The 17,657-nt window shown below is 42.6% G+C and overlaps 1 protein-coding gene across 2 annotated transcripts in view; it reads left to right on the top strand.

Moving 5' to 3' along the window:
- The window catches only part of LOC144681635 (protein shisa-5-like), an 82,883-nt gene that overhangs the window by 50,620 nt on the left and 14,606 nt on the right, over nucleotides 1-17,657 (top strand). For both annotated transcript variants that reach the window (XM_078543410.1, XM_078543411.1), the window contains one exon: nucleotides 9,751-9,869. In XM_078543410.1, the coding sequence (XP_078399536.1) occupies nucleotides 9,751-9,869 (119 nt within the window). The remainder of the gene's footprint in view (nucleotides 1-9,750; nucleotides 9,870-17,657) is intronic.

The raw sequence follows: 17,657 nt of genomic DNA, 5'->3' as shown, positions 1-17,657 counted from the left end.
AGGAAAAACAGAAAATGCTGAAAAAACTCAGCAGGTCTGACAGTATCTGTGGAGAGAAAAACAGAGTTGACATTTTGAGTTCATATGACCCTTCTTCAGAGCTACAGAGAAGTAGAAATGTGATGAAATTTATACTGTTTAAGGGCGGATGGAGCAGGTGAAGCTGGATAGAAGGCCAGCGATAGGTGGGGGCAAAGGAGAGATTGTGCTTGCCCCTGTTCTGCCATTATCACATTCTGCTTTCTTACCTTTGCCACTATCAGCACCTTTTTTAGCCCTTACCACGACCATTCACACTCCCTTTGTTCTTTTGCTCATGACATCTTTGTCAATCTCTCCTTTGCCCCCAACTATCGCTGGCCTTCTATCCAGCTTCACCTGCTCCACCCACTTTAAACAATATAAATTTCATCACATTTCTACTTCTCTGTAGCTCTGAAGAAGAGTCAGACAGCTTCAAAACTTTAACTCTGTTTCTCTCCACAGATGCTGTCAGACCTGCTGAGTTTTTTTCAGCATTTTCTGCTTTTCTTTCAGATTTCCAACATCCGCAGTATTTTGCTTTTATCGTAATGTAAAAGCAAGTTTGTTCATCCTCTTATTTTTGTGTTTTACTGTTGGTCTGTAACCCATCTACCTGATGCTGCTGTGTCTGATATTCAGGAGGAAGTTCCCAGTAATCACATCCTCATTCAATGGTGCTTCAGAGACAGCCATGATGTCTGAGTATCTGAGAGCAATGAAAATTTGTTACATTGAGCAAGGCCTTGGGTGACATCCATTACTCTTGAACAGCTGATACCTTACCTTAACTAGTTTTGCTTCAAGTTTTTTTTTGCTGTCTAAAACAATAGAGAAAGAGTTTATACAATGTGACAGCTTTGTTACGAAGTCTTCACAAATCATATGACTGGTTATGTAATTTCTTCTCTAATAGGTTATATGAAATTAATTAGAGAGCATTAAAAATAAAGTTTATTTCTAATATAGTTCCACTGTGTACTTCTTAAATCCCACTTTATAATACATTGCATTAGCAATGTATATAAAATAGTCTTGGATTTAAAACCTCCTCTTAAAAATATACATTTCTGCTTTAGTCTCACTTTCTCCCATTAAACAGCTTACGTACAGGCCTCTTATGGATGAAAAAAGTTTGGGGAATTAAGCCAAATTTCTGCGTATGAGCCCACAGTACAAAAATGTCCACAATTACTTCTTCAAGTTGTGTAATTTGGCAGTCTCACTCAAAAGCCATAAGGACAGCTGGCGTGGGAAAGGGAACGTATGACCTGTCGCTCAGGAGGTTGTGGCAGGGTGGCGGGAAATTTACTTGGCATGCTGTACCTGTTCTGCATATGCTTGATGTTACGAGGCGTATATTTTATTCCCCATTGGTGACCTTCCATAGCCGGGTGAACACACACAATCACTCAAAATACATGATCAAAGAAAACAGAAACTGCCAGCTGTTTTCAAGTTGGAGAATTTTTGTAGCTATTGCTCACTCTCATGTTTGTTTTATTTATTGCTTTTCTTACTTTCAGTATCAGTTTTTTTTTTTACTCAACTTCTCTTCTAGATCATTTTAACTTTAATTTGCCATTTTTCCCTCCCCGCACCCAACCCAATAAATTTTTTTCTTTCCTCTGCTGATTCTTGCTGCAGTATAAATCCACGAGGGGCAGCAGCCTCCAGTCCATTGCCCAGTGTGTGAACCTAGTTAGTGAGGGCTGCCTTATTATTCAATTACGTAGGGCACCTTGACCAGCTCTAATCTTCGCCTTGAGGAATGGTTCCACATCCACATTTTCATGTACAGAGTCAAGTGATTGGGAATGGGGGAAGACCCTAGCTAACGTACTTTTTTTTAGCCCTAGCCTTGGCGGACTGAGGCTGATTGCATTGTCCTAAGTGCTGTAAAATCAGCTAACTGAACATTAATGAGGAACAGAACTGAGACTTGCCGATAGGGTGACAGGACACTCATGTGGACTATAACCACCAGCATAGACCAAGTGGGCCAAATGGCCTATTTCTGTGCTATAAATACCAATTTATGTGGGCAGCTTTTTCAGTAAACGCGGTAATATCAAAGCCATGCACTTGCTGTGAGAGCGGATTCTCTCCTATTTTTACTGGCTCTCCTGCTACTGATCAGTCATTTCAGCAACAGGGAAACTCCCACCGTGTCAAATCATGAAGCACCAATGGGCCTGACTACGTTGAACAGTCAAGGGAGAATTAGCTTATGCATTGCCACAGGTGTACAAAACAGTACACAGAGACTGCCGCTGTATTCATGTCTAGTCAAAAAGTAGAGGAAGTTATACACCAAAAATATTTGAAACTACAATTATGCTAAACCAGGATCTCCCAACTGTAGCCTGATGGCCATATGCACTCCATAAACCACTGACACTCTGAATCTCAAAGCCCAGGTGACTTATTTTCCATTTGTATATTTACAATTTTTATTGCTGATTTGTCCAGCTTGGAAATTTGTGGGTCTGTGCGTTCAAAAAAAGGTGTCCTTTACACCATTGCCTCATATAATGGGGAGCAGCAAAAACTGTTAACATCAAGACCTTCAGATACAGATAAGTTTAATAAGAATGTGATTCAAGAGTGGCATCTAAATTCACATTCCCAATAATTTGCATATATCTCAAGTACCACAAGTTAGTAAAATTCCCCTTAGAATTTGTACTCTAGCCTCCTGTTATACTATGGTACTGCTGAGGCAGCACATATAGACAACATATTGGATAGCCCTGTGCAGGTAGATCTCTTTTTTCCCCTTCAGGGTCTGTTAGATCTTTGCCTACTTGATATTTTTCAGTTTTGATTCCAATTGCCCATGTAAGCAAGGGTTAGGAAATAGCTTGCCCAAAATTAGAATGAGTTGTTTAAACAAGCTTGAATCAATGAGTGTAAGTAAATACACATGCAGCCATTTGCACTAAAATTGTCAAACTATAATTTTACCATCTTTTAATAGACCTTGGTCCCAGACCAAAGATCATGACTTCTTTCCAGCATTTTTCTGTAGACTTATCTCCATCCCAGGTGGATATTGGGTGTAGAATTTAAGATGAACGTTTTCAGTCCAACTCGGGCATATGGTGCCGGTTCTGCTTTGGTACTTGGTTCTGTGTTTCCACCTAAAAGTTGGATGATTTCCATTTGTTGAAGGACACAGCTACCTCAGTGGTTCTCCTGTTTGATACAACCTTAAGCAGGCTTGTCCATCAGGCTGCTCTACCAAAAATGCATTTTTCCTGTCCTGCACGCTACCATTATTAATTATTAGAAGTTCAATCAGAATAATCCCTTCTGCTTTGATACCACTACTATTATTACAAAGGAGCCTGATGTGGTCAAAGACTGCTGTCTCCCCACCCCCATTATTGGCCAGTGCTAGTGAGAGCTCATTGAATCCTCTGGTTACGCTTTTACAATATTCTACGTAGTTGGTGATATAAACAACATGTACTTTTGTAGCAGCTTTTAATATGGTAATGCCAAGTTATGTCACAGGAGGGAGTATAAAAACAAAATTTGACAATTGGATAAAGAGATGGTAGAACAGGTGACCAAAAACTTGCTGAAATAGGTAGGTTTTTAAGGAGGTAGCGAAGTGGAGAGGGTTAGGAAGGAAATTCCAGAGCTTGGTGTTCAATATAGAAAGACTGCTGCTCAGAGGCTGGGATTTCCTGTTGTAAATCGGGATTTGGGTATTATCCACTACCTCGTAACAAGATGCACCATCTGTAAGCAGACTGAACTTAATCATGCACACTTGGTGAATGATGGCTACCCAGGGAAACAGGATTGTTTTAAATTGAGCTTGATGGCTTTGTCTGCATGTTTTAATTGATGATGAAGATTACGGATCACTGCATACTTTACGCTGGACTAAAGTATCAGCAGTTGTTCCTTTTTTTTGAGTTTAGCTAGTTTCTTTCCCTGTTTCTAGTCATTTTTGTACATCCTTGTGTTTTGGGAAGGAGTAAATGTAGGTTCTCACCGTCAGTCCAACAGCATGATTCACCTGTTGGAGATTGATAGGTCATAAGATAGTAAGCACAATTGAATGAAGGTTGCTTTTTTTTTCTCCTTTCATAGGAGCATAGGATCAAGTGTAGGCCAATCGGCCCATCGAGCCTGCTCCACCATTCAATTTGATCATGGCTGATCATCTACCTCAATCCCACTTTCCCGCACTGTCTCCATTTCCCTTGATGTGATTAGTCTCCAGAAATCTATCGATTTCTGTCTCGAACATGCTCAATGATTGAGCTTCTTCAGCCATCTAGGATAGGGAATCCCAAAGATTCACCACCCTCTGACTGAAGAAATTCCTCCTCCTCCTCTCACTCTTAAATGGCCTACTCCTTATCCTGAGATTACAACCCCTAGTTTTAGACTTAGACTTTCAGCTGAACAGGGGGTGGAGGGGAAAGCAAAGAAAACACACCTGTTTTGAGTTGCTGTGGTGACCAGAGCCATAGTGCAATGTTGGAAACTGTATTAATGCTTATGGCAGCTGAGCTATTATAACATTGGATCATTTAAGATGTTCATATGTGTGAATGACTACTATGGTTCTGAGATTCACATTTCTACAGACTGAATAATCACTAGCTAGGGTTGTATAATTACGCAGAATAAAGATTGAGAGAGTGCTGGTGCCGGTATCCCCGGGGCCGGGGGTGAATCTGGTGCTGGGGGCGGAGCTGGTGCCGGTATCCCCGGGGCCGGGACCGGAGCTGGCGCCGATGTCCCTGGGGCCGGAGCTGGCGCCGGTGTCCCCGGGGCCGGGGGTGGAGCTGCTGCTGGGGGCGGAGCTGGTGCCGGTATCCCCGGGGCTGGTGGTGGAGCTGGCGCCGATATCCCCGGGGCTGGGGCTGGCGCCGATGTCCCTGGGGCCGGAGCTGGCACTTGTGTCCCCGGGGCCGGGGGTGGAGCTGGTGTTGGGGGCAGAGCTGGTGCCGGTATCCCTGGGGCCGGGGGTGGAGCTGGTGCCGGGGGCGGAGCTGGTGCCGATGTCCCCGGGGCCGGGGGCGGAGCTGGCGCCGGTATCCCCGGGGCCGGGGGCGGAGCTGGCGCTGGTGTCCCTGGGGCCGGGGGCGGAGCTTGAGCCGGTGTCCCCAGGGCCAGGGTCGGAGCTGGTGCCGGTATCCCCGGGACCGGGGGCGGGAGGAGCTGGCGCCGGTGTTGCCAAGCTGAGGGCTGTGTCAGCTGTACATTGAAAAGCAATTTTTCCTAGTTTCTTTGTTTCTGCTAAATTTATCAACAATGCATAATCAAATTTTCAAAATCTATGTTTTCTGGATAGTGTTGTGTTACTGTGTTTGAGGAAATGAGTGACCTGCATGTCTTGTGCTGGCAACTATGGCCTATAATGCATAAAACATTTTATATGCTCCTCGTGTTGTCTAAATCTGCATCATAGCACTATGATTTAGTGAATAAAAGCAGTGATTGCGGAGAGAATTTTAACATGGTTATGATCAGTCATTCCTACACTCCAGCATGCACTATTGACCACCAGTGTTTCAGTGCTAGCATGGTAATTTACTTGGATCTCTGAGAGCATCCAGCTCAAATGGATTTAGTACTCCGAAACACAGCAACAAGCACAAGGGTTAGACAAAAATGTTGTCTTACCCCGACACCTGGGATAAGTCCACAGAGTCCAAACATTCTGGCCGTGATTTAGAAAGTACTGGCGTGTGTTATGGTGGCAGATGATGTGTGCCAGGCGGATCAAATCCATGAGGGAAACTTGATCACATGGTCACAACTGTTTTGCAACTTGTATTTTACTTTGAGACACGTGCCCTGAATTCAGAAGTAATTAGACTACCACGACTTCAGAGGTTTTTAGAAAACTAAATGAAACATTTAATTAACAAAGGAAAAGATTTCAAGCACATACATAAGTCTACAAATTACTACTATAATAACTCCTAAAACCCCTAGTTAATCTGGCTTCCAGTTACACCCCCGTTAAGGCAGCGGTAAAAACAAAGAGTTAAATAAACCCAGACAGAGCCACACAATGCCCTAAACAGTTGAATTCAAAGTGAGTTTTCTCAGCCTCAGTTCCTGTAGACAGCAACTTGATGCACAGAGGTTGAAGGCTTTTCACCCTTGTGTTAGATTGTAAAATGCCTTCGCACTGAAACATAACCCCATCTCCTTTATACATGTTTCTGTCTTTTAATGCAAATTCCATTGTTCCCATATGTTTTTGCAACTTTTCTCATAATATAAATCTTTCATAGTACTAATTTTATCAGTAACCTTTAGGGAAAATAAACACACTGTTTGGCTGAGCTTCTTCTGGCTAGGTGTAACATCTTACCATCCCCTTTGAAATTCAAACTAACCTAATTTATCTACAAATGCAAATGTTCCTCACATCTTACATTCTAAAACTTCAGCCGTGTTTATGTATTTAACATTTCAGACCTAGCTTCTTTTTGATAACACAAAGCCTCCAGACCAGCTGTCTCTAATTCTGCCCCTGGTGTGGGGCTTGAACCCTCGACTTTCTGATTCACAGCCAAGGCTAATGCGTTTGTCACAGTTGACACATTTACGCATAGTGAAACATGTAGATTTTGTCTAACTTTCTTTTTTGTGTTGTACCCATATGCTTCTAAGATTGTAGAAATACATGTTGAACACAGTTACAATCAAAGTAAATGCAGTAGACCCTGGTTGACCTTATCTGAAGTCTGCAGCAGAAGCATTGTGTTGGCCGAGCTGTAGCAGTTTGCAATTCTGGACCAAGTTCCTTTTAATGCACTTGAACCTTTTGCAACTCTTTTGAGTACAAACCACATAAACTAAATTAACAAATCAGAGGACAAGTTACAAGGGAGCCCCACAAAGGGAAACTGCAAAAACAAAAGACAAAACTTAAAGGAAACTTACAAACGTTAAACCAAAATGTGTAGATGAATGTGATGGAGATCTCCACCTATTTGTGAATGAAATAATGAGTAACAGGTGGCTTTTAATGTGATAAGTGTAAAGTAATCCATAAATATAAATGTTTAATGTTTCTCCTTCAATCTATGGGACCTATTTTGCATTGACCCAGTGTCACAAAGAGATTAATGTCTATAATGTTATTGGAAATTATTTTAAATTGGAATTGTTGTAGGGTCTGTGTCTATGTGTGGCTTAATTAGATTAACCCCAGCTAGTCTGGGTGCTTTGATGTATAGTAGTTTGAAATGTTAATTAGATAGACGTAAGGATTGAAGGTAAAGAGTACATTTAAATTTGTTGAATAAATCATTCAAAAGAATGGGTTAAAATCTTGGATCTATCTGGGAGACACCAAGCAATGTGTTTATATTACTAATAAAATTGGTGGATTGAAAGGATTATTGTTAGGAGAGGTAAAATTTAAAAACCTAGTAATACAATGGAAAATTTATATTCAAAGGGGAAGCTAGGTATAAACCGAAAGGAGGGTGTGTGTATAGGGCAGAGGCATGTAAGATCTAACCAGCCTGTAAGACAACAACTGTCTGCAAATTGAAAATAACCTCATTTTGAATTCGTAAGGTCAAATGTGCTCTGCCTGGTGTCTGTTTAAAGTCTATGGGTTACTGTTGCCTTGGTGAAGATTTACCTTGGAGTGATTAATTTGGGGATTTGTTTAAAACTTATTATGGTAGTAATTTGTAGACATGTGTATGTCTTTAAATTTGTTAAATTAATAAATGTTTAATTTGGTAAAACCTCTTGAGGCTTGGTGGTCTTAATTACTGAATTCAGAGCTACATCTCAAACATACCAATTGAAAATATAGTTTAGACAGTTGACCAAGTTTCTCTCTGGGATTTAAACAACTCAGCCTTTACCAACTGCTGTGTCATAACACCCAGTGGATTATGGTATTGGGCAAAGCTCAGTCTCAAAATAGAACTGTTGCCTCCCATTACAGGGATGACACCACCATTAATATGTGCAGGCCTGACATATCCAAAGTATTTGTGGAATTAATACAAAAATAGCAACAGTGAAATTAAAACAGTTAAATCAATTAAAATTATACAAAACAAATCATCCGTTGACCATCAGTCATAGGAGACATCCAATGAGCTGGCAGATACAGGTTGTTTGTATTCAAGGGTTATCCAGGGTTACCCAGGCGCTAACTATAGCTCTAAGCAGAGGCACTGAGAACCCTGCCCGCAGTCCTGCTCATCTTAGACTCGTGGAAGTCAAACATAACCAGGTCCAGGATCAGACGCATAATGAGGTCCTTCAATCTTATGCGCTATGTTGGCAAAAATAAACGGGGAGAGGGTGCGCAGAGGAAGGAGCTAAAACTAGGTGTTGATCAGAAAAGGCAAATGTGGTTATCATCTATTCAATCAAACAAAATGGAACTTGAGGCTGCAGGGATGTCATAAAATGAGTCATCTTAGTCACACCAATGAACTAACAGAGCTGTGCATTCAAAGATGCCTTACCTTTTGTAACAGCATTGAATCCTGAGAGTTACAGACTGGTGATTGCTTGCGAGAAGAATTGTTTGGCATATAGGTGAATCAGATCATGTGTCCAAGTAATAATTTCACTCGACTCCTTCCCCTCAACTGTTGAGTAGTCAGTAGGTAAAACAGACTTCCATTCAATCAAACAATTTGTATTGTGATCGACTGTTTTAAAAGAAATGATTGAGCATCCAATAGCAGTATAACATCCCGTGGGTCAATATGGTGTATGTTGCTGGTGGGAGCAAAGGAATGTCATCTGTGGAATGCACATGATCAGAATTGAATAATGTTACTTCAGCAACTATAGAATTTTCAGAAAGCTTTCTCTATGGTCATTTTACCTTGCAGAAAACTAAATCAGATTGTTTGCAAAAATAATCTACATTGTCGTGGATTCAATGGGCAGAATTTCTACCTCGTTGGGCAGGCCTGGGAGGGGCCGCACAACAGTCCACTGCCCGCAATCGGGCCCCGACCGGGATTTCACGCTGGCTGGCCAATTAACAGCCAGCCAGTGTGAAACGTGCGCTGATAACCTTAGCGCTGCTGGGGTGGGGGCGGGAGGAGCGCGAGCACTGAAGTGTTTGCATGTGCGGGATATGCTCAGTGAAAGCTCCCTGAAGGCTCAGAGTTGCCTCAGGGAGCTGAAGATTTTTAACATCAAAAATAAGGAAAACATGTCCACTCATGTGACTCCGTCGCATGAACAGGGACATGTTAAAAATGAGTTTAACATTTTTTAATTGTTTTTTTAAAATCACTGTTCCAAACCTCATCCCGCCCGTGGATGAGGCTTCGCAAAAAGTGCAAAGGCCACTTGGGCCTAATCGCCCGCCAACCGTAAGATTGGACAGGCAGTGAAAATTTCACTTTAATTAATTGGTTAATGGGCTTAACAGCACTCTTAATTGTCGGCAGGCGCGCTGCCGGCTCCTGTGCGCGCTGGCCGACCGAATTGCTTGCTATTTCACGCTCGTGCGTGTCAGGCGCCCACCCGCACGCCGAGCTGAAATTCCTGCCCAATGTCTTCATTGTGTTCGCACCATGCTGATGTTCTAAATCTGTGGCTAGTTTAACATTTATACTCTTTTTATTGCAACTTTAATTATGAGTAGACTACAGGGATTATGTATATAAAATGCTGTGCTTTACAGCTAATTCCTCACAGTGATGATCCACAATCCTTTTGCTAATCTGCTTTGTTTTGCTTTTCTTTCAGTTTTGGCTCAGTTGTTGCAATCGGAGTGAGCTTTTTTGGGATTTTCCTTTTCTCACTTGTGCTCTGTCTATGCTGCCCTTGTTGTCTTCTGTACAAAATGGCACGAAGAGGACGTCAGCGTAAGTAGCCCAGATTTATAATTAAAGGAAATTTCTTGATCTTATTGTCGTCATTTATTTAGCCTTAGGTGGTCTATAGAATTGAATATTTGTGCTTATGAGCTTTTCACCAGGAAAAAAGGTTAACGAGAAATATACAGATACAGTGGGATACTGGACATGCTATATTCTATCATATACCACTATCCACAGGATAGCCTATTTCTAATTGGAATAAAGTTGAGCATAAGATAATAATGGATTAGGAAGGTCATTTAGTCCAACTAATTCATTCATCCAGAGATATGCTAACCACCCCTCCCTCCACCCCTCTGCCAGCCTCTCTCCGCTTGTACCATCCAGTTGTTTTGGATTTTTGACACCACTGCTTTACCTAGAAGCTTTTCCCAATATTGTTGTGAAGAAGTTCCTCACATCTGTCCTAAAAAGTATCTTTCTTGAGTTTAAATCTGTCTCTTCTAATTCTATCCTTAAGGTTCAATAGAAAGTAATATTCTAGGCATATGTTTTCTATAACAGTATTAAACACAGCTATCAAATCATCATTCGAATGTCTCCTTTCTGAGCTAAAAGCCCAAGTTTCTCCAGTCTTTCTTCATTACTCATTCCTGGGGGTTAGCCTTGTGGCCTTTTTCCATTGCCTCCAGTGCTAGAATGACTGTCTTATTTCTTGACAACCAAAACTGGGCATAGTCATCAAGCTGCAGTCTGATCAGTGCATCATAAAATGTGATCATTACCTCCTCTGACATATCCTGTTGTTTTGATTATATAATTCAACACTCTCTTGGCTTTGTTGATTACAGTTTTGCATTGGTTGGACATGTTTAACGTTGTGTACCAAAACTTCTAGGTTTCTTTCAACTACATCCTTGGCTATTCCAGCTATTCATGGAGTATATATGTCATCCGTTCTTTCATTGTTTAAGGGACTAAAAGGCAACAAGTCTGTAGGACCTATTGGCCTACATTACAGGGTTCCAAAAGAGGTAGCTGCAGAGATCGTGGACGCGCTGGTTATGATTTCCTAAAATTTCCTAGATTCTAAAATAGTTCAGCAGATTGGAATTGGAGGTCAGCAAATGAAACACTACTGTTAAAGAAAGGAAGGAGAGAGCGCGAGAACAGGGAACTGCAGGCCACTTAGCCTGACATTAATTGACAGTTAAATGCTGGAATCTATTATTAAGGAAGTTTTAACAATGCATTTAGAAAATCATAGTATGGTCAGACAAAGACAGCATGATTTTCCAAAGGGGAAAATTTGAGAGTTTTATGAAGATATAACTCGTTTGATAAAGTGGAGCCAGTAGATTCAGCTTACTTGAATTTCCAAAAGGGATTTAATGCGGTGCTACATAAAAGATTAATACATATGATAAAGGCTCATGGAGTTGGGGGTTATATATAGCATGAATAGAGGATTGGTTAATGGACAGGAAGCAGAGAGTAGGGATAAACGGGGAATTTTCAAGTTGGCAGGCATTGACTAGTGGAGTGCCACAAGGATCTGTGCAACTCTTTACGAATCTGTTTGAGCAACTTAGGTTAGGAGACAGGGAAAAGATACTATGGCTTGAATTTTTCACTCGTTGGGCGTGTGCCATTGGCAGGCACAGGAGCAGACGGGAAATGGGCCCCCGACAGCGATTGGCACCCGACCGCGATTTCACGCTGGCTGGCCAATTAACAGCCAACTGGCGTAAAACTTGCACTGAGAAAGGCTCAGCGCGGTCTGTGGGGGTGGGTGCTGATGTCACCGTGGGTGCTGGTGAGCGCTTCCACAGACAGCTGCCTCAGGGAGCTGCAGACCTCCACAGAATAAACAAAGCAGCAAAAATCTGCAAAATATGCCCATGCAGCACAATCAAGCACCTGAAAGCATACCTCATTTAAAAAAAAAACCAGTCCCCAGATATCTCTCTTTATTTTATTTCCCCACGGAGATTTCATCCCACCTTGGATCGAGGTTTGAGCCAAAATGTAAAGGCCGATTGTCCCATCCGCCAACCGTAAAAGTGGACAGACCACGAAAAATCGTTTTCAATCGTCTCCTTAATGGGCTTAATTGTTGGCGGATGCCAATCTGAAGATTGCTCCCATGTGGGATGATGTCGTTGGGATGCTCGCCTGACATCATCTTGCGCTATTCCGCACCCATTCGGGTTGGGCGCGCGCCTGCCCACAAGGTGTAGAATTCTTCCCTATGTTTCCTGACTATAAAAACTGGATGGGATATTAAGCTGTGAGGACTCAATGAGGCTGCAAAGAGATATAGACAGGTTAAGTGGGTAGGCAACAAAAGTGACAGATGGAATGTAATGTGTGGAAGTGTGAGGTTATTCACTTTGTCAGTAAGAATAGAAAAGCAGAATATTTTTTAAAAACTGTGAACCTTGTAAATGTTGATGTCAGGGGCACATGGGTGTACTCGTACAAGGAACACAAAGTTAGCATGCAGGTACAGCAAGCAAATAGGAAGGCAAATGGTTGATTGGCCTTTATTGTAAGAGGATTGGAGTGCCATAATAAGGATGTCTTGCTACAATTGTACAGGGTTTGGGTGTGACTACATCTGAAACAATGTGTGCAGTTTTGGTCTCCATTTTTAAGAAAGTGTCCACTTGTATTGGAGGCGGTACAACAAAGGTTTACTAGATTGGTTCCTGGGATGAAAGGTTATCTGATGAGTGGCTAAATTGGGTCTATATTCTTTGGAGTTTAGAAAAATGAGAGGTGATCTTATTGAAACATACAAGATGCTGAAGCGGCTTGATAGGGTGAACACTGAGTTTCCCTGACTGGGGAACCTAGAACATGGGGGCACCAGCTCAGAATAAGGGGTTGATCATTTAGGACTGAGATGAGAAATTTCTTCACTCAAAGGCTTGTGAACCTTTGAAATTCTCTACCCCAGACAATTGTGGATACCCCACCACTGAATATATTTAAGGTTGAGATTGACAGATTTTTGGTGTCTCAGCGAAACAAGGGATATGGGGAGAGGTTGATAAAGTCCCAGTACCTGCTTAATAATAAAGATAAAGACCTAGACTGGTTTCTTCAACAAAGTTTTATTTTTGGTGCAAAAAAACTCTACAGGCTCCTTGTCTCACCTGCTTTCCTTTCTATGCATAGCAAATGGGTACTTAGCTTGTTGATTAAATAATTACCAATTGAACTCCTTGAGAGTTAACTCTTTCCTTCCTCAACATAGGTGAGTGAGTGTCCTTGAAGCCAAAGGTCAGCAACGATCATGTTGAATGGCGGAGCAGGCTCGAGGGACTATATGCTCTACTCCTGCTCCTATTTCTTATGTTCCTCTGTGTGGCACTCTAAATTTCATCTGCCACTGTTCTGTCCACATCCAACTCAGTCTGTAAATTGAGGTGCCCCTTCCGATTCCACTGCGCTTCCAGTTTGCCATCATCTGCAAATTTAATCATTTTGTATCAAGTTCGTGAGCCTTTTGGAAGTCGAAGTACTACAGGAGTCATAGGGCTCACCACTCTACACATTAATGACTACATATAGTTGACCCATTGCATTTAGCTGAAAGTTTACATTTTTCTGTAGCTGCTTTTGGGTTTTCTGCATAATTTTCATTATTTTTCTACGGAGATATAGTGTAATATATACAATCTATATAATTGTATTTAAGTTTGCAATGCAAAGTCTTGTACATTGAAACAGAAAAGTCAAAGGTAGTGAGAAAACGCAATCTAACTCTGTAAACTGTAAATCCAACTAAGAATACGCACCACCAGGTAAATGAAAAAGAAAATCCTGTGCAATATGGGTACCAAAAAAATAAGTGTTTCTTGGGCTGCTCTTTGGCCAGGAGCTACAGAATTGATTCTAGCCGGGTATTACCTGATTTATTTTGGCTGGCTCCAGATTGGCCAGCTTCAAATGCTGTGAGATGCGGGTGAGTTTGCCCAACCTCTCAAAACATTGCAACCCCCCCACCTCCGCCCCCCCCCCCTACCCCTGCTACCCTCTCCATTTTATGTTATCAAAGTACCCAGAGGTGTAAGAAGGAACTTTGAGCATTTTTCCACTCTTTGGAGTGCGGTCCTAACCAAATTTAAGAGTTATGCTGTCACTAACGCTTCACTGTGAAATGGAAACCATTTTTCACTTGGGATGCCAACTCCAGTTGGATGTGATGCTGGAAGCTTCATCACACAACCACTTGCCTCCAACTGCTTTTCCCCTCCAATCAAATGACCTTTTTCTCAATTCTAATGAACGGAAATGGTCAAAAGAAACGTGGGGACCGTGGGGGTGTACGGGGTGGGAAACGCAGCATTTTTTCCAATGCCGCTATAATTTTTCTCATGGTTTACTTGCTGGAGTGTCCTGGAGATTAATTGTTAATTCCTTTAGACTTCAGGACAATTCTGGAGGATTGGCAATCCTACTTTGCACTGATGCAAAACTATCAGTATGGCTGCACCCTTGTAGAGGCTTTTTTGTAACTTTTGTCTCTCTGCCATACTTCCCTAAATGAATTGATTCAATTTTTAATATCATTGGCAAAGAGAATTATCATGTTTCCCGTAGCTCACTGATAAGTCAGGAAACTAAGACATGGTATTAACAATATTTGTCTAAAGTGTAGGCTTCCCAGGGGGATTACTTTCTGTTGCCAAAGCTAAATATGGGTCAGTAGGTTTCAGTGCTTGTACAGAGCAAGGAGTTTATACGAGGGTTAGGTTACAAGGCTATGTCATAACTTCCCATGTGTACAGGGTGGAACTTTTAACCAAAACCAGAAATTGTGTGGGCATGTTAAGTAGTAAACATTTCACTTTAAATAAGGATAGTTAAGGAGGATGTTGGTGGCCCTAGGTACATGGAAGTGGAATAGGAGAAATCCTTCATTCTTGGTAGCATCTATGGATTTTGCTTCCTCAACATAGGTGAGTGAGTGACCTTGAAGCCAAATGTCCCCACCATACCCATTTCCATACCCATTTTAAACCCCTTTTAAACAACCAAGCTGTATTTCTTTTTAACTGGAGCTCTCTGTATTTCTAAATGTTCTGGGAAATACACGTGGGAAGAAAGTTATGTCACTGGACGTAGTGGACCACAAGCTGCTGGCTTCCTGAATGAATGACTCATTTAACTGAATCTACGTATGCTGCTTCACTTGGTGTAAACTGGAAAATATTTCACGTTAATAGGAGCCTGTGAGAACTTGTCATTCTGCCACAATTTTCAGCGGCAACTTCCATTTTATTTTATTCGCAGACACTTCCTCCTACCTTCCCCTGGACCATGACCCCACCACTGAACATCAAGCCATTGTTTCCAGGACTGTTAATGACCTCATCTCCTCTGGAGATCTTCCTTCCACAGCTTCCAACCTGATAGTCTCCCAACCTCGGACGGCCCGCTTCTACCTCCTACCCAAACTCCACAAACAGGACTGTCCCGGCAGACCGATCGTGTCAGCCTGTTCCTGCCCCACGGAACTCATTTCTTGCTATCTTGACTCCATTCTCGCTCCCCTTGTCCAGTCCCTTCCCACCTACATCCGTGATTCCTCTGACACCCTATACCATATCAACAATTTCCAGTTCCCTGGCCCCAACCGCCTCCTCTTCACCATGGACGTCCAATCCCTCTACACCTCCATCCCCCACCAGGATGGTCTGATGGCTCTCCGCTTCTTCCTCGAACAGAGGCCCAAACAATCCCTATCCACCACTACTCTCCTCCGTCTGGCTGAACTTGTTCTCACACTGAACAATTTCTCCTTAAACTCCTCTCACTTCCTCTAAATAAAAGGTGTGGCTATGGGTACCCGCATGGGCCCCAGTTATGCCTGTCTCTTTATGGGGTATGTAGAACATTCCTTGTTCCAGTCCTACTCCGGCCCCCTCCCACAACTCTTTCTCCGGTACATCGATGGTTGCTTCGGTGCTGCTTCATGCTCTTGCCTGGACCTGGAAAAATTTACTAATTTTACTTCCAATTTCCACCGCTCCATCATTTTCACATGGTCCGTCTCTGACACTTCCCTTCCCTTCCTTGACCTCTCTGTCTCAATTTTTGGTGATAGACTGTCCACCAATATCCATTACAAGCCTACCGACTCCCACAGCTTCCTCGACTACAGCTCCTCACACCCCGCTTCCTGTAAGAACTCCACCCCATTCTCTCGTTCCTTCGCCTCCGTCGCATCTGTACTGATGATGCCACTTTCAAAAACAGTTCCTCTGACATGTCTTCCTTCTTCCTTAACTGAGGTTTTCCACCCACGTTGGTTGACAGGGCCCTCAACCGTGTCCGGCGCATCTCCCGCGCATCCGCCCTCACACCTTCCTCTCCCTCCCAGGAACATGATAAGGTCCCCCTTGTCCTCACTTATCACCCCACCAGCCTCCGCATTCAAAGGATCATCCTCCGCCATTTCCGCCAACTCCAGCATGATGCCACCACCAAACACATCTTCCCTTCACCCTCCCCGGCAGGGATTCCGCAGGGATCGTTCCCTCCGGGACACCCTGGTCCACTCCCCCATCACCCCCTACGCCTCAACCCCCTCCCACGGCACCTTCCCATGCAACCGCAGAAGGTGCAACACCTGCCCCTTTACTTCCCCTCTCCTCACCATCCAAGGGCCCAAACACTCCTTTCAAGTGAAGCAGCATTTCACTTGCACTTCCCTCAATTTAGTCTACTGCATTCGTTGCTCCCAATGCGGTTTCCTCTACATTGGAGAGACCAAAAGCAGACTGGGTGACCGCTTTGCAGAACACCTTCGGTCTGTCCGCAAGCATGACCCAGACCTCCCTGTCGCTTGCCATTTCAACACTCCACCCTGCTCTCATGCCCACATGTCTGTCCTTAGCCTGCTGCATTGTTCCAGTGAAGCTCAACGCAAACTGGAGGAACAGCACCTCATCTTCCACCTAGGCACTTTACAGCCTTCCGGACTGAATATTGAGTTCAACAGTTTTAGATCATGAATTCTCTCCTCCATCCCCACCCCCTTTCCGATCCCCCCCCCCTTTTTTTTCCAATAATTTATATAGATTTTTCTTTTCCCACCTATTTCCTTTATTTTTAAATGTCTTTCCATCCATTGTTTTATCTCTACCTTTTAGCCTATTTTGATTCCTTCACCCCACCTCCACTAGGGCTATCTGTACCTTGCTTGTCCTGCTTTCTACCCTTAATTAGCACATTCCTTAGATAATATCACCACCTTCAACACCTCTTTGACCTTTTGTCTGTGACATCTTTTGGCTATCTCCACCTATCACTGGCCCTCTATCCAGCTCTACTTGTCCCATCCCCCCTTAAACCAGCTTATATTTCACCTCTCTTCTATTTTTACTTAGTTCTGTTGAAGAGTCATACGGACTCGAAATGTTAACTGTGTTCCTCTCCGCAGATGCTGCCAGACCTGCTGAGTTTTTCCAGCTTTTTTATTTTTATTTTTGTTTTGGATTTCCAGCATCCGCAGTTTTTTGCTTTTATTCCATTTTATTTATTTAACCAAGAGGAATATAGTACAGAACTTCTTAATTGTAAGAAGTTAAGATATATTATAATTCTTCAAAGTATGCTCAGTAACTAAAGTTAATCTACTTGCCTGTCCTTTATTGGTAAAATTAGTTAAAATGGTGGTCCATGTTTTATCACAAAGTTCTCTCTCAAACATTGATTTGTCAGTATCTACCACCTTTCTTAAACTTGTTTTTGGACATTATGAAGAAAGCTTGATGTCATGGTTTTCACAGCTTCAGGACATCCCAAAGCACTTCAAAG

The sequence above is a fragment of the Cetorhinus maximus genome, chromosome 6 (genome assembly GCF_964194155.1).
Source record: "Cetorhinus maximus chromosome 6, sCetMax3.hap1.1, whole genome shotgun sequence".
NCBI classification, from domain to species: domain Eukaryota; kingdom Metazoa; phylum Chordata; class Chondrichthyes; order Lamniformes; family Cetorhinidae; genus Cetorhinus; species Cetorhinus maximus.
Note: the sequence above shows the minus strand (reverse complement) of the source record. Positions and strands in the feature narration are given on the sequence as shown.